General features: G+C 42.1%; 1 protein-coding gene across 2 annotated transcripts in view; it reads left to right on the forward strand.

Moving 5' to 3' along the window:
* The first annotated feature begins 49 nt into the window (after positions 1-49).
* TRHDE (thyrotropin releasing hormone degrading enzyme) overlaps positions 50-15,773 on the forward strand; it is a 346,334-nt gene continuing 330,610 nt past the window's right edge. For both annotated transcript variants that reach the window (XM_075931934.2, XM_075931938.2), the window contains exons 1-2: positions 50-1,019; positions 8,665-8,938. In XM_075931934.2, coding sequence (XP_075788049.2) covers positions 238-1,019; positions 8,665-8,938 — 1,056 coding nt within the window. In that variant the 5' untranslated portion in view covers positions 50-237. The remainder of the gene's footprint in view (positions 1,020-8,664; positions 8,939-15,773) is intronic.

Raw genomic sequence — 15,773 nt, forward strand, 5'->3', positions numbered from 1 at the left:
CCGCGCTCCCGGGGCGGCCCCGCGCCAGAGGCTCCCCCCGCCTCCCGGGGACCCAGCGGAGCCTTTCCCCGGCCGGGGCTGCTCCCAGGCAGGGGTGTGATGTGGCTCTTCGGAAAGTGACAGCCGGAGGTGGAGCAGCGGCGCCGGCGGGCAGTGCCTCCCGCAGCCTCCCATGCCTGCGCGGCCCCACGGCGGGGCGGCGGCCCCGCGGGAGGAACCGGCGGAGGCGCTGCTGTGATGGCCCTGGCCGAGAAGCGGGAGAAGAGTGTGTCCTTCACCCCCATGATGATCGAGGAGGACGCCGCCCTGCGGAACGGCAGCCGGGGGCTCTCGGGCCAGTGGGCGGACGCGGTGGGGGTGAGACCCCGCACCACCGAGCGGCACATCACGGTGCACAAGCGCCTGGTGCTGGGCTTCGCCATCTCCATCCTGGCGCTGCTGGTGGTCACCATGATCGCGGTGCTGCTCAGCGTGCGCTTCGAGGAGTGCGGCACGGCCGCCGCGGACAGCCCGGCCAGGGCGAGCGGCAACGGGAGCCTGCCGGGGGCTGCCCGGCTCAACCACGACGCGGGGGAGCCCCCCGGCCGCCAGGAGGAGGCGCCGGGCGAGGAGGAGGAGTGGCAGCGGCGGAGGCAGCCGCCGCCCTGGACCCAGCTGCGCCTGCCCCGGCACCTGAGACCCCTGCACTACAACCTGATGCTCAGCGCCTTCATGGAGAACTTCACCTTCTGCGGGGAGGTGAACGTGCAGATCGAGTGCCTGAACGCCAGCCGCTACATCGTGCTGCACGCCCACCGCGTGCACGTCCAGGCCGTCCAGGTCGCCGAGGACAAGCTCTCCGGCGCCGTGCGCGTCTCCAGCTTCTTCCTCTACCCGCAGAACCAAGTCTTCGTGGTGGTCCTCAACCGGAGCCTGGAGGCGCAGCGAAGTTACAACCTCAAGATCATCTACAGCGCCCTGATCGAGAACGAGCTGCTGGGCTTCTTCCGCAGCTCCTATGTGCTCCACGGGGAGAGAAGGTACGGCCCCCTCCCGCCCTGCTTCCCCCCCATCACCGGCCTCTGCTTCTATTCAGGACAGCCCTTTGGGCGCCCCGAGCCTGGCGACACAAGCCCTGTTATCCTCAGTCTCACAGCATGCTACCCCCCGTGCTGTGACCCATGAGGTGCGGCTACAGGTGTCAGCTCCTCTCCCCTTAGCCTCAGTCTCTTATTTCTAAACATGATTCTACCCCTCCCCACAGTCTCTAGGACTCTCACCCTTAATCCAGCCCCCCTAGCGGGGCCAGGAGTTTGCTGAGAACTCCTCTTTGAAAGCACCGGGAGTGTTAGGTTTCATGTTCAAGGTGGTGCCAAATGACAGTTCTCTTCTGCAAGCGCTGCTGCGGGAATGAAATGCATCCGTCGTCAGCTCCCCCCTCGTCCTTTGTCCTCCAGTAACCCGTCAGTGGCAGGAGCAGGATCCCCGAGGTGAGAGCTAGTAACCAAAACGTGACAGAAAAATCGTTACTAAACTTTCCACTTAAGAGGCGGGAGCTCGGCTGAGCTCTAGGACTTTGTACGATACAGCTGAGCTCAGAGTCACGTTCTCAAGGGGATAGGGCTCTTTTCATGCTGTAGATCTTGCCACTGACTTTTTCAGCCTTTAGATGCTTTGATTAAGAGATGCAGTTGAGAGAACCTCTGCTGTGACGTGACCATCATCTAGAGCCCTGAGCAGGGATTCATTTTAATCCTATATCTGACTTTCATGCTGGGGTCCCTGCACCCTGTAGCCTGCTGATTGCCTGTAAGGCGAAGTGAGTGACTAATTACCATATCACAGCCCTTTGCATGTTTCTGTTAGGAAGTAAGGCTCGTTATATTTCCAGGGAGCTGACTTAGAGTAAATTCCCATTGAGTCACTAGCAGTTGTGGCCAAGTAAGGGTTGCAAGCTCAAGCATTTTGTATTACAGCTGTTCAGGTCTCCCCCTGCCCTATTTTGTGAGATGACCTCTTGCATATCATTTGTTCAGCAACTCCTAGGGTCTGGTGATGAGAGATGCTGACTATTTGCAGCCCCTGTGGAAGTACCAGTTACCATTGTTTCACCTTACCTCCCCCAGTGACATCCATGGGAGATGAAGGTACTCATAATCAGTGCTCTCATTTTAAAATTAAGGAAAGGAATAGCTAGGACAATCAGCAAAGGGATGACAGAGGAAATGCAAAAACAAGAAAAATACTTTTTTTATAGATTTCCTAAAGTAAAGCATCACTGAGAAGCTTCCAAGGGAAGTTACACTGATTCAGCCAGTGTATATTCTGGGAAAGCATGTAAGTTTTATCATTCAGAGAGATTTCCAAAGCAGTTTTATCTTAATAAAATGCAGGCTAGGTACTTAATAGTACCCGCTTGACAAGAGTGAACTACTTACTGGATACACTTTCATGTTAGTTTAATCACGTTGTAAAGTGTCTGCATTCTTATAGCTAAACACACTACTAGGTATAGCATAGATGATTAACATGCATCTTTATATAGTTATTCCTTTATTATGAATATAACAACTGTGCATCACATCCAACACATCAGAAGTGTTTTAGCATGGCTAATGATTGGACAAGTTGAAAGAATAACCGTTCAATTCTGTCATAAAGTAGAACATAATAGAAAGCTCATCTGTAGAAAATGGAATTTATTAAACAGACCTTTTAGTACCACATTAAAATGTTTTGTATTTAAAAAATAGCATATTGTACATTACAATGGGACTTTTGATGTTTGTGCTTTTGTTACATATGTGATTGCACTTTATTCAGAAACCTTGAATCAATCTTTTAGGGCCTGATTAATCTGTCACTTTATTCCATTAACTTCAGGTGAGTTGCTGCATACTAGGTCCTAGTCTCTGCTTAAAAATTTAACTGACATAGCTAAGTCTGTTAGGGGTGTGAAAAATTCTAAGGGCACGTCTTCACTCGCCATGTTGGAGGTTGACCTTCTGGCATGCAATTTTTTAACGGGTCTAGTTAAGACCCGTAAATTGAACACTGAGGGCAGCACTGGCCAGTGCCTGTACTCCTCGCGATTGTGAGGACCAAGGGAAGCTGACAGGAGTGTTTTGCTCCTGTCGGCCTCCCACTGTGGGGATGCTGCCAAGGTCGGCTTAAGGTTAGCCGACTATAGCTATGTATTCTGTGTAGCTGGAGTTGCGTACCTTAAACCAACTTTCCAGGTTTAGTGTAGACCTGGCCTAGAGATGTAACTATGTTGACCTAACCTCCAGTGTATGCAACTAGGTCCATAGAAGAATGCTTCCATCAGCCTAGGTATCTGTTACTTAGGCAGGTGGTGTTCTTATACCAATGGAAAAACCACATCTGTCATCATAGGCTTTGTCTACATTGAGGGGATTAAACTGGCATATGCTCATGGCTCTATAGAAATGGCTTCCCACCAATATTATTGAGAATAGAATGAGTCCTTTATTCACTGTTTACACATAACAATAGATGTTATTTTATAATAATTATTATGATTTTAATATTAATATTACTATAGTGCCTAGTATTCCTGGGCTTTGATTAGGATCTGGTTGTGGTTGGTTGTGTTTTGTATTGCTACAAAAACAATAAAAAGAGGAGCCTTACCCCCAAAGTTCTTATAATCTTAGTCAGAGGTTTTCAAACTCTGTGTCGCGGCTTGTAAGGACATGCTGCTAGCTGGCCACAAGATGCTTTGTTTACCTGTGCCTCCATTGGTACGGGTGATCATAGCACCCATTGGCTGTGGATTGCCGTTCCTGGCCAATGGGAGCTGTGCGAAGCAGTGTCCTGGTCCACAGCACTTCCCATAGCCCGCATTGGCCAGGAATGACAATCTGCAGCCAACAGGAGCTGCGATCGACTGAACCTGCAGAGGCGCAGGAAAACAAAGCGTCTTATGGCCAGCTAGTAATTTGTCCTTACAAGCTGTGACAGAGTTTGAAAACCCCTGATCTAAGTAATAAAGAAAGGGCACTGATTTCCTTCCTGATAGTTATGTTACTGGGGCTCTCAGAATTCATTTAATTTTAAGATATCTGCCATTGAAAATCCTAGTTACAGATTCTTTTTCTTTAAACATAATCATTTTTTGACATTGCCTGCTGAGAAAAGAATTCACGAGGAATAGCAGGCTAAACAAGAGAAAGAACACCTCCAATGCAACTATGTCAACATCCCCATTATTAAAACATTTTTTTTTTGCTGATGACTTTAAATGGACTGACTGACTGTTAAAATCCCAGGTTACTATCATAACTGTGTGATTTTGGGGGGGGGGGTCAAATTAAAGTAAAATGGCATTTTGCCTGAGCGCAGTTATAGAAAAGGATGCTGCCTCTTATATGATTGAGGACTATGGGTGAAGTAATAAAATGTTGAAAAGGAATTTACTTTTCTTCATGAATGAATGAAAAAGACAAAGTTTACATAATTACCACACTGAACATTTTAGCTTTGTTGAAAATAGTTGAAGGAAACTTAAATATATAATATGTTATTTCAAAAGAATAATTGTAGCACTGTTATACTTTTGCACCAAAATGATCCAGTATCTAGTCTAATGCTTGTTAGAAACAAGACAGTTTAGAACACACAATTATATAATAGATAGTACTCTACTTTCATAGCATGATTATTCAGATAATGAATCACTCTCTACTGTAAATACAATTCATTGACCCAATTATATTGGGCCAGATTCTCAGCTTGTGTAAAGTTGTGCGATGCCACTGAAGTCAGTAGAAGCATGCCTGTTTATAGTAGTGTAGGACCCTGATAATTTGTTTGCCATAATAGAATATGCACTTTGTTATAGTTTCAGGTGTGTTTAATAGAAGTGCTGCTTTCCTTTTTGAAAGGTCACAAGCTTAATGAGTCACTGGAATAGAGAAAAAAATACACACTCTAAACAATGGGGTATCTTTGTTCAGAATGTTCCTGCAAAGTAGTAATCTGCATTTGATTAATAACCTTCTTTTCAAATGAGGTATGTATGGATGTTTCATAAATCTGAAACTTAGACCAATTTCTACTTTAGTATATTACTTCTCTTAAGTTCTGTGGAATCTTGATGGTCCAGTAGACTTTCACTGTAACTTTTTGACAATTTTATATTTGATCGAAAAATGCAGCAACATCATTGGTTTAGTGGTTGCTGTAAAAGGACTGTAGCATAATTTTTTACTTGTGATGTACATAAGAGCTCTGCTTAACTGTGTGACTTCACAAATGCAACAGGGATTTTGTAGATGGTTTTACCTTCCTCCCCTTGCGTAAAGGAGGAAGTCAGTACACTTACCTTTCGACTTCACAGATGAAAGCAGTAAATCAGTCAGAAGTGTTGGCAGTACTATGAAAATCTTAACTTTCTCACTGAAGTTATTGTACTTTTAATAAAATGCTAACATGGAAGTGAAATGACACAATATATTTTTTGTATCATTCACTATAATTTGTTGGCAGTATCCACCAGACATTAATGCATATTATCTGCAGAATGTTATAATAACTGAGGTGATTATTTAACTTCTGCATATAAATGGAATTAAATCAATTCCTTGCCACTTCCAGACAAAACAAACACATTGATTCCTCTTTCTTATAGCAGCCAAGATGTCAAAACAGACAAGTTGTTGAGGAAACGCATGCCTTTCTTTAATAGATGAGATGGAATTAAAATACCTGCAAATTACTGTCATGGGTATTCTGAATAGAAAAGCTGTGAGGCTTTCATTCCTGGAAGTATAACTTTTCATGGTGATATATCTGGGAAATTTAAGATAAAAACTGGCAGTGCCCAAGGAAGATATGCAGAGAGATAAGTGGTAAAATGCCAAGTTACTCTGTGATAGTTGTATGCTACAGAACTTCTGCAAGTTTATGCCATTTCTCTGTTCTTTAGGACATTGTCTTATATACATACTCAGTTTAACTGTCAGGGATCAGAAGAAATTTCAACTGTTTTTTTTTCTAGTATAAAATAGGTGTCCAGATACCATGGTGATGGGCACATTTTAAGTGCATGTATAAATATAATTGTTTATTATTATTGGTAAAGTTTTGCATATTTTCAGTATTGTATTGAATATAATGAAATATATAGTAATGCATATTTTCCATTTAAAAAGCACATGATACAGAATTCTTCAGTAGTTTTTATAAGATTAAGAAAATAAGGATGTATTTTCTATATCCTTAAATCTCACTGATGCTCTCTTAATATTTTTAGATCCTGGTTTGTTGAAACAGTGTTTCCTCTTTCAGACATTGTCACAGTGAATATAGAATTCCCTGACCATGCATTTACCTGTGGCTCTGACCTCATTAAAATTGTCAATTGCTGAAGAAATCTCATTAGTCCTAGCTTTGCTAACAACTAACTTAAGTCCTGCCTTCCATGTTAACTCAAAGCTCCTGTTGAATTCTATAGGAATTGTAGGTATTCAAATAATTCAGAATCAGGCTGATTTTAAGTGAACTAAATGATGAAAAACAAATTTTGTTGTTGTTCAGATTCTTCTGTGTTAAGATGGTATAAATCCAAAGTGATGCAACTGAAGCCAGTAGAGTTTATCTGGGTTGTTTTTGGGGAACTGAGAGCAGCACTTGCCCCTGCATCTGGCTACCTGATACACAAATCTGGATTTACTAATCTGTCATTGTTAATGAGACAAGGAAGCCACAATACAGTGAACCCCTTCCAAAATATTCAGTAATTATAAACAAAATAAGACTTTGATTTTTGGATGAAAGATTGATAGCTACACTTTGACTGGCCTATGAGGTGCTAGCCTTCTCCAAGATTAGCTATTATGAAAATTGATCATAATCTCACTGTGAAACATTATTTTACATCACTGCATATTTATTGATTTGAAAAGTAACATATTAAGCTTAAAATTACTATGGTAAGAAAAAGTGTCATAAAACCATCAGTAGCTTAGTTTTGTCGTGTTCTTATAAATGCTCTAAACAACAACAAAAAAGGCAAAAAAAAAAAAAGCTCAGTCAATAAATACACTTTAATTTTTAATAAGGTACTTATCTACTTTTGCTCCATCAGAAATACAGAAAGTTATGTTGCAGAATAGTACTTTGTTTTAAGTGGAAAAAATTACAAGGTCTTTCCACTGTGTTTGTTGAATCAAACAGAATAGTGATAGAAATGTAGCCGTGGTATATATGGTTGTGACTACTTTCTTCCACTATTTGATCTGAGGAAGTGGGTCTGGCCCACGAAAGCTCATCATCTAATAAACCATCTTGTTAGTCTTTAAAGTGCTACATTGTCCTGCATTTTGAATCAAACAGATATCGACCCACAAAAACCTCTTACCTTATAAAGTTTCTCAAGGACTTTTCCCATCAACACAGTCATAAAAAATTTGGAAAATGACTGATTAAGGAGCCATTAGCATTCAAATCAGACACATGTGCCCTGTCTTTACAGTCATATAAACAGTCAGTATCCATATAACTCTTTAACATGTCATGACACCACATTGCCATAATCCACACATGCAAAATATAAAGCATACTCTGAAAATGTAAACTTAGGTTCTGTACCTTCTAAGAGACCAATGTTGGTGAATATTTCCCTGAATGTACAAGTGTAAGGATCTGTGCACAAGTGTCCCTTTTCCAGATTGGGATCTAAGTTTATATAGTTTCAAAGAAAAGACACTTGTATTTGTGGCATTCTTAAAAAGTATAGGACTCTTTCTGTGCAACATATTTCAAATGCCTTTTTTAAAAAGAGATATTTCTATGAGAGCATCTATTGCCTCTTATGTTGATTGTTTTCTTTCATGAAATTTATTGTAAAAAGACTGAAAAAGTACCTTTACTTGTAGAGGCTGAATTGCTTGTTTGGAATGTAACTTTGCAAAGTCCACCTAAACAGCATGCTCCTGATTGGACTTCTGGAGTTACAATACTAATAGATTGTAGTGGGATTCAAAGAGCTACATGCAGTTAATACACAAATAATCAGAAGAGGAAAATAATGATCCTCTGGGGTACGCTAAGTGAACGCATATTGTTATGTCTAGAATAAAGCAGAATATGCTTATTGGTATTTGAAACCACAATGAGATCCTCAAAGGTCGTTATGTCCTAGATTTAACTGAGATTATCCTTATTCAATTTACATAGCAGACTAATATTGGTTATCTTTTTATATATTGCTGAACAAAAGTGTGGTGGCAGAACACAAAGTATAAATAGAAGGGAGAGTACTGTATTTTTATTTAATATCAGTGTGATGTCTGTAAAGTTTCTTCAAATTTGTGGCTCATTATATTACGTGGATTTCATTGTAGTATATGTGTAGAGAACTGATGCCAAGAACAAAGCAGAATTATTAGGATGAGGGGTATGTAGTATATGGAGTTTGCTTTGCTGTTGCTAAATTTTAGTTGTGTTTACTAAAGTAAACTACCATATTTTGATGTGCTCATCATCTGATGAAGAGGGTTTTACTCATGAAAGCTGCTGATACTATATATTTGTGTTAGTCTCTAAAGTGCCCCAGGACTTCTCATTGGTTTTATCATAGTTTTGCAATATCACGTAGTATGTCCATGACTTAAGCACTGCATATAATCATAATGTTTTTTCTTTTTGTTTCTGTTCCAGATTTCTTGGTGTTACACAGTTTTCTCCTACTCATGCCAGAAAAGCCTTTCCTTGCTTTGATGAGCCCATCTACAAAGCCACTTTCAAAATCAGCATCAAGCATCAAGCAACCTATTTATCTTTGTCCAATATGCCAGTGGAAACTTCTGTTTTCGAAGAAGATGGATGGGTTACAGATCACTTTTCGCAGACCCCTCTCATGTCCACATATTACCTAGCCTGGGCAGTGTGCAACTTTACATACCGGGAGACTACCACTAAGAATGGGGTTGTAGTAAGTATGTTTAATGCTACACCTTTGGGTTCTGCATTGGTTTTAGAAAACCCTTGCTTTTTGTAAGGAAACATGATGCCAGCAGGGCTTAGAATACTTGCTTGTTTAACATTTGTAAGGTTTCTTGTTTATTTCAGAGTAATGAGCCTTTGCTCAGTTTTTAGCTTTTCCTGATGTTTTGGCATGTCTGATACATTTCAGAATATGCTACCTCACCAGGACAAGTTTCCTGAGAAGACTTTAAGCCTGTAAGTACTTCACTGTGTTTAGTCTTGATTTTTTTTCTGATGTTTTCTTTTTTAATATTTCTGGCCTTTTCAATTTAACAATTATAGGTTGAATCTCTGTAGTCTGGGACTCTCTGATCCAGCAACATCTGTGGTCCAGAAAGGACTAGAAAGCTCTACCAGCAGAGGTTCCTGGTGGCTCGGAGTGGAGCTGGCCAGCGGGGTTATTGGGGGCAGCTGTGCCTGTGGGGCACCAGAGCCTGCAACCGATGGGGTAGGGAAGTTGGCGGAGTGGGATGGGGCAGAGCTCATGAGGCAATGGTGCCTGCAGCTGGCGGGGCCACCAGGAACTCCAACAGGGTGGAAGAGCTGCCACAAGATAGGTGGGGCCGCTGGGAACTCCAGTGTGGCTGCCACAGCTTGTGGGGTGGGGGCTTCCACAAGGCTGAGGGGAGGAGCCCAGGTGGCTAAGGAGAGGAGCCCAGTGGGGAGGCTGGTGCTCCCCCACCCAGACTTCCCCTAGTTCAGAGAAGTCCCTTGTCCGGGACCTGTCAGAACCTGAGGGAGCTGGACCAGGGAGGTCCAACCTGTATAAGGCAATGTACAGTAGAGTGTTCAATAATTCTGCTAAAGTTTCCAATGACCATCTTTCAATACTGATGCGTAGCTTGGTATTCTGTATGCTGGCACAAAGCTGTGGAAATGTACTTTCCTGTTTAGACCTTTTGCTTAGAAGTGTGACTTTTACCCATACTCCTCACTTTGGAGTCTTTGGTTAAAGGAAACAGTTTCCAGAGTTAAGATTTCTAGTTCTGACATGGTTGCATGAGGTGCTGTCTTTTACAAAAACTACTTTATTTATGTCAATTTTGTGTTTGTTTACAAATATAAAGTATGGAACTGTATCACAAGCCAAAATATACATTAGAAATTCTGTCAGCTAAAGAGATTTCAAAATGTTGTCAATTTAGATTTTCTATTGGATGTGCAGAAAAACTGCTCACTCTTGCCAAACTAATCTGCATACGAAACTAGATTCAGTGTTTAAAAGAAGAGGGCTTTGACTGCATGCCCATGCAAAGATTAAAGGGGAGCAAGAATTCCTTACATTCTTGCAGGAGCTATCCAGAGGTTGGCTCCTGGGATTTAAACACAAGTAGAGACCACATGCCTAATTATTCCATCTCCTTGGAGCAGGTGGTAAGGAATGGAAGTATGGACAAAGCCCTGGCTCCACCTAACTATTTGTTATACCGATAGCTAATGATAACACTTCATCTTCTTTTTTCTCTCTGAGAATAAGAGAGAAGAATGAGTCAGAGAAAGTTATCTGGGGCCACATGCCTCCTCCAGTGGATAAGCCTGGGGTGGGAAAATTAATCCTTGCTTAGTGCTGTGCTTAAAATCACAATCTAATCTCTAATGTTGACTGCTGCTGAGTAGTGACTGGATGGCTGAAATAGATTGATCACGAGTTATGGAACTGGTCATTTTTGGTTGCTGGTTTTATTCCAGCCTGTCTCATTAGTGACTGAAAATTATAATAATCTGAGGTATGTTCACTAGCCTAACCAAAATGAGTGGTTGGTGTCAGCCGAGTTCCTATTTCACAAATACTAACACAATAAAGGACTTGTATCCAAGTAGAACTTCAAGATCATCATTATGTCACAGTATGGCTACTGATGGCTTCTGCTTCAAGCTTAGAAAGAATCCAAGCATTTCTACTCCCAGAAACATGGTCCTCTGCTACTTGAGCTCTAAAGACTATTCTCTCTTAGTGCTCGCAGAATGAGAGTGTATTGCATATGCTAGAGTAGATTGCATATTCCATGTGGCAAATAGCGATGCTGCATGTGCTCATTAGTCAGAGCACTAGCGTAATATCCATTTCACAAAGCTGCTCTTTAATGATCTGGGGCTCACAGGGATTCATGTAAAAACTGGGCACCAGGTGTGCGAATGTTTCCTGTGCTTCTTGCATATCAACATCATAGTTGTCAGTGCAGCTGCACAGGTGCAGCATGGAATACAGAACATATGAAAAATATAGGCATCTTTCACTTAAACTGAAGGGAAAATCTCCTTTTGCTGTGGTAACATTTAGAGCTGTATAACCTCTATGCTGCAGCCACCTAGAGGAGACAAAATTACATACATTGACTAGGTTTTGTACTCTGTGGGTGGGAGACCACCCATACAGGTAGACAGACTTGACTTACTCCTTAATGTTCTCCTTGTTAGGCAAAGTAATGCCTGCCTGCCTGGGGTTAACAGGAGTTCAAATAAAACAGCTGTCAGTTTGTAATGAATCTGTGGCTTCTCAAAGCTTCACAATCATAAACTAAGATAGACTTTAGGTCCCTTTGATTCAACAGTACACACGTTTATGATACACACTCTTAAGTCAATCTGACAGTGTTGCTAAAGCCATCACAGTCGTTGGCACCCTTGCTGGCAGCCTAGCAGAGAGGACAAAGACTGAACAGCTACATATGCTGAGATACTTTTTCAGCCCGGAAAGTGGTCCCACCTGTTCCATGGTTTTTCTCTTTCTGTCATCATTTATACAGCACCCATCTTTGTGGTATTTTTGTGCTTAAGTAGTGAGCAGGCCTGAGGGATTCAGTTACACTGAATAATTCATTAAATACATTTAGATTCTTGTTCAGCTCAAGTTATATATGAGAGCTCGAGCACCTTCAGTTTATTTGTTATTCACACTTATGGAACAAATCTTTCTGCATTTTTACAGGGTGGAATGATTGCAAATATATGAGATTTGAGCTATATTATTTCTATGTGATTGCTTAGATAAGACGTGATACTATTTCTATGCCGCCAATTTAAAGAGTGCACAAGAACTTCCAGGGTGCATTTAACATTTGTTTATCCCAAACACTGGCACATGCAACTTTGAATGTTTCTCTTCACAACAATTTTGCTAGTAAAATAGTTGTTGAAATATTAATAGAATCTGTGCACAAAAGAGTGACCAAAGTAAATTCTCATACAAACATGAATCAAGGAAATTCACCTTGCACTAATGTTGAAGCACTCCCAGTTTGAGGAATCTTGATTCATCTGGTGCAACTTACAAAGTGTTTCTTTTGTGGATAAAATAAGAACTTCACTCCTCAGTCTGACATTTCATTGAACTCAATTTCAGTTTACAAAAAATTGGAAAAAAATTTGTGTCTATTGTGACTTGACAGCATTAAAATAAATAAGTTGCCTCTTCTATTCTTTTGGATCAGTCTTGCTGCACCGAAAACTTTGTGATTAGGATCAAGGGCAATTAAAACTCATTAAGGAATAAAAGTTACGTTAACAGCTGACTTAATACTAAAAAAGGGATTAATCATTAGTAGCTGAACGTGTCTCTCAAAGACTGACATTCCAATATCCAAATGCCTTTCAAGCCAGGTCAATGTGCCTATGGCCTGATAATGGATTCTATCACAGGTTTTAATTTAATATTAAAAAGAAATTAACTTTAGTAGCTAAAGTAGCCCATTCCTAAACAATAACCTGAAAATGGTTACTAATTATGAAATGTCACTTATTATATGCACATACTCATACATTTAGTCATAGTTGTACATTAGAAAGCCTAATATACATTTGAAAACAAGGAATCAAGAGAAGACTGGCTTTCAAGTGCTCCATTCAGTCTATGTGAGCAATTAGCATAAAAGCTCAGTCCACATGAGTTCTCCCTGACAAGAGTCCCTTCTAGAGCACATTCTTCAGAAACAAAGTCATCTCTTTGGGGATCCTAACGCTCTGATACAGTGATTACATGCTGTGAGCTTTGCAAGGAAAAATACAGGAACTGTAGAGTTACTTTACATCACACTGAAGCCCTTTCTCTTTTTCCGTGTGTGTGTGTGTGTGTGTGTGTGTGTGTGTGTGTGTATACGTATACACTCCAGAAAAATTCACTACAATAACCTTTAATCGTTACATTCTCCACATACCTTGTTACTGATTGAATTTTGTTAAATAATTACCCACTTCTGGGCAGCTGGAAATTAGAAGACATTTTCTAGCCAACCAGAGCTGTGAGGTTCTAGAAAAGCCTCCCAACTGGCACTGTGGGAGCCAACTACTTCATTACTTTTACTTAGTTACTGGACATACTTATGAGTAGGCATGTGTGGTAAGATTGCTTGTGATGATGCGAACAGGGCTGAAGAGCCCTGAGGATCTCTTCTGATTTATGTTTAATGTTCCTAAGAATCTTCTGCTTCAGGGTTTTAGCTAGTCAGGAAGGGATCCGAAATGACCACAGTTTGAGATGAGACACTAGGTGGGGTGAGCCAATGCTCTGAGGTGGCACTGAGCATTCTTTCTCTCAGGTGTTTGGCTGGCTAGATCTTGCTTACAAGCTCTGAGTCTAACTCATGGACATATATGGGGTTGGGAAGGAATTTTCCCCCAGGTCATATTTGCAGTGACCATTTTTGCCTTACTCTGCAGCATGGGCTGTGGTTCGCTTGCCAGGATTATCTCAATCAATACCCTTACACTGCAGGTGCCTTGGACACTGGTGCACCTGAGTCCCTCCTATTCTCTGCCAGTGTGAGGGACAATAATTCAGTCTCCTCAGGACTGTCATACCTTGATCTAATTTCAGTTTTGGGTTTAGTGTGCAGATGTTGGATGGTGTGGGTGGCCTGTGAAGCACAGGGTAGATGAGCTGGTGGGGCCTTTTGACCCTAAAGTCTCTGACTCTCTAACTATATTTCTCACAATAATACATTTGAATCACTTGCCAGTGCTTTTAAGAGAAAAATCCTGATGTCTATTCAGGGCTGAATTGTACTGTCATTGACATCATTCCTGTAAGTCCCCCTCCTTCTTTGTTATCTTGCCCTATCCCTTCAGTTTCTTGTACCTTCTTTTTCTCCTTTCTCATCTCTGTCACATTCTTTCTTTTGGTCACCTTCCTAGTCCCCTTCACTCTCTCCTATGCCCTCTTCTCCTCAGCCTTCTCTTCTTCTTTGTTCTTCCTCAATCAGATAAACATAGAAACACATTGCCTCCTGCATGCCACTCTCCAGCCACAGGGGTGGAGAGGAATGAGGAGGAGGTGGGGTCTTGGTGGGGAAGAAGTAGCACAGAAGTGGGGACTGTGGCTGGAGGAGGTAATGTGGGAAGAGAGTCTTAGGGAGAGGAAGAGATGGCACGGGAGTGGGGCCTGAGCGGGGAAGAAGTGGTGTGTGGGAGCAGGGCCTCATAGGAGAGGGGGAAGAGATGTCATGTGGGAGTGGGCCTTGGGGGAGAGGGGAGAGGTGGAATGTGGGAGCAGGGCAGTAAGGGAGTGGGGAAGAGGCAATGCATGGGAAGAGAACCAAGAGAGAGTGGGGGAAAGGAAGCACATAGGAGCAGTGGGGGAGAGATGGAGTGTAGGAGCTGGGTCTTGAGGGAGTGGGGAGAGAAGGTGTGTGGGTGTGGGGCCTCCAGGGAGAGGGGGAGGCAATGCATAGGAGTGGGGCCTCTAGAGAGAAGGTGGCACTGGGGGTAGGCCTCGTGGAGAAAGGAAAAAGAGGCGCAAGGCTCAGGACCTCAGGGGAAAGGAAGAGGAGGCACATGGGGGCAGAGCCTCAGGGCAAGAAGAGGTAGTATAAGGGTATGGCTCATGCTTTGAGGAGTTTCCATTGCCCCTGGGTGGAGTACAGCCATGTTGTTAGGCTTCTCTGCTTGAGTGGTTGTTGCTCGCAGGGGGATTGGGTATGGAGAGGAGGTCAGTGTGGAAAGAATGCAATTGGAATAGGGGAAGAGGCACTGGATAAAGAGGAGCAGCGCTGAGGCAGCTATTCTGTTGTGAAGCCTGTCCAACAGGATGGCTAAGTGCACAAGATGGGGTATCTGCAGAGATGGTGTATTGTGGGGGCATGCATGGTCAAGTGCCCCTCCAGATCTGCCTGGGTGGGGAGTGCAGGAGGCAGCTTACTCTGAAGTAAACACTGCTGGATTGATATTTGGCTTCAGTGTGAAGTATTTTGCTGTCCTCTTCGCAACGCCAGCTATGGAGCATCAGCAAAAAGCCATTTCACCTGACAGAAAGCTGCTATGTAGGTAAGACTATTTTAAATGAGGCATGTTGAAAAAATGGTGCCCATCTCTTGTGTTGTGTTACCACACTGTATTACTGCCACTAGCTATAAAATAAACTGTCGGTTAGTCACAGACATTATTTCAGTAATTCTGTATTATTCATAAACAACAAATAATGCCAACTTACTTGGGCATCCAACATATGTCTTGTTTTCCCATGGTTTACTGTGTTGGTCATTAGCAGTTAGAAAAAGACCAGCACTCTAAACAGAACCCTCATATCTTTGGCATCATAAAATTCAACATTTATTCAACAGTGCATAAAACAGGAATTATGTTAGATTTTTAAAGATATGTTAATATTTGTATATAATAATAATGATCTCTGGGTCAGGCATTTTCTATCAATTAATAACTTGCTTGGGTTAAAGGCTAGAGGCTTTCCCTTAGGCACTCCTCTCCATCTGGTAGTTATTAACTCCCAGAAAATGCTCCTCCATCAGATATGATTGCTTTGATAATGATAAATAAATAATGTGGAAAAT

Source organism: Pelodiscus sinensis, chromosome 1 (assembly GCF_052426305.1).
Source record: "Pelodiscus sinensis isolate ZL-2025 chromosome 1, ASM5242630v1, whole genome shotgun sequence".
NCBI lineage: Eukaryota > Metazoa > Chordata > Testudines > Trionychidae > Pelodiscus > Pelodiscus sinensis.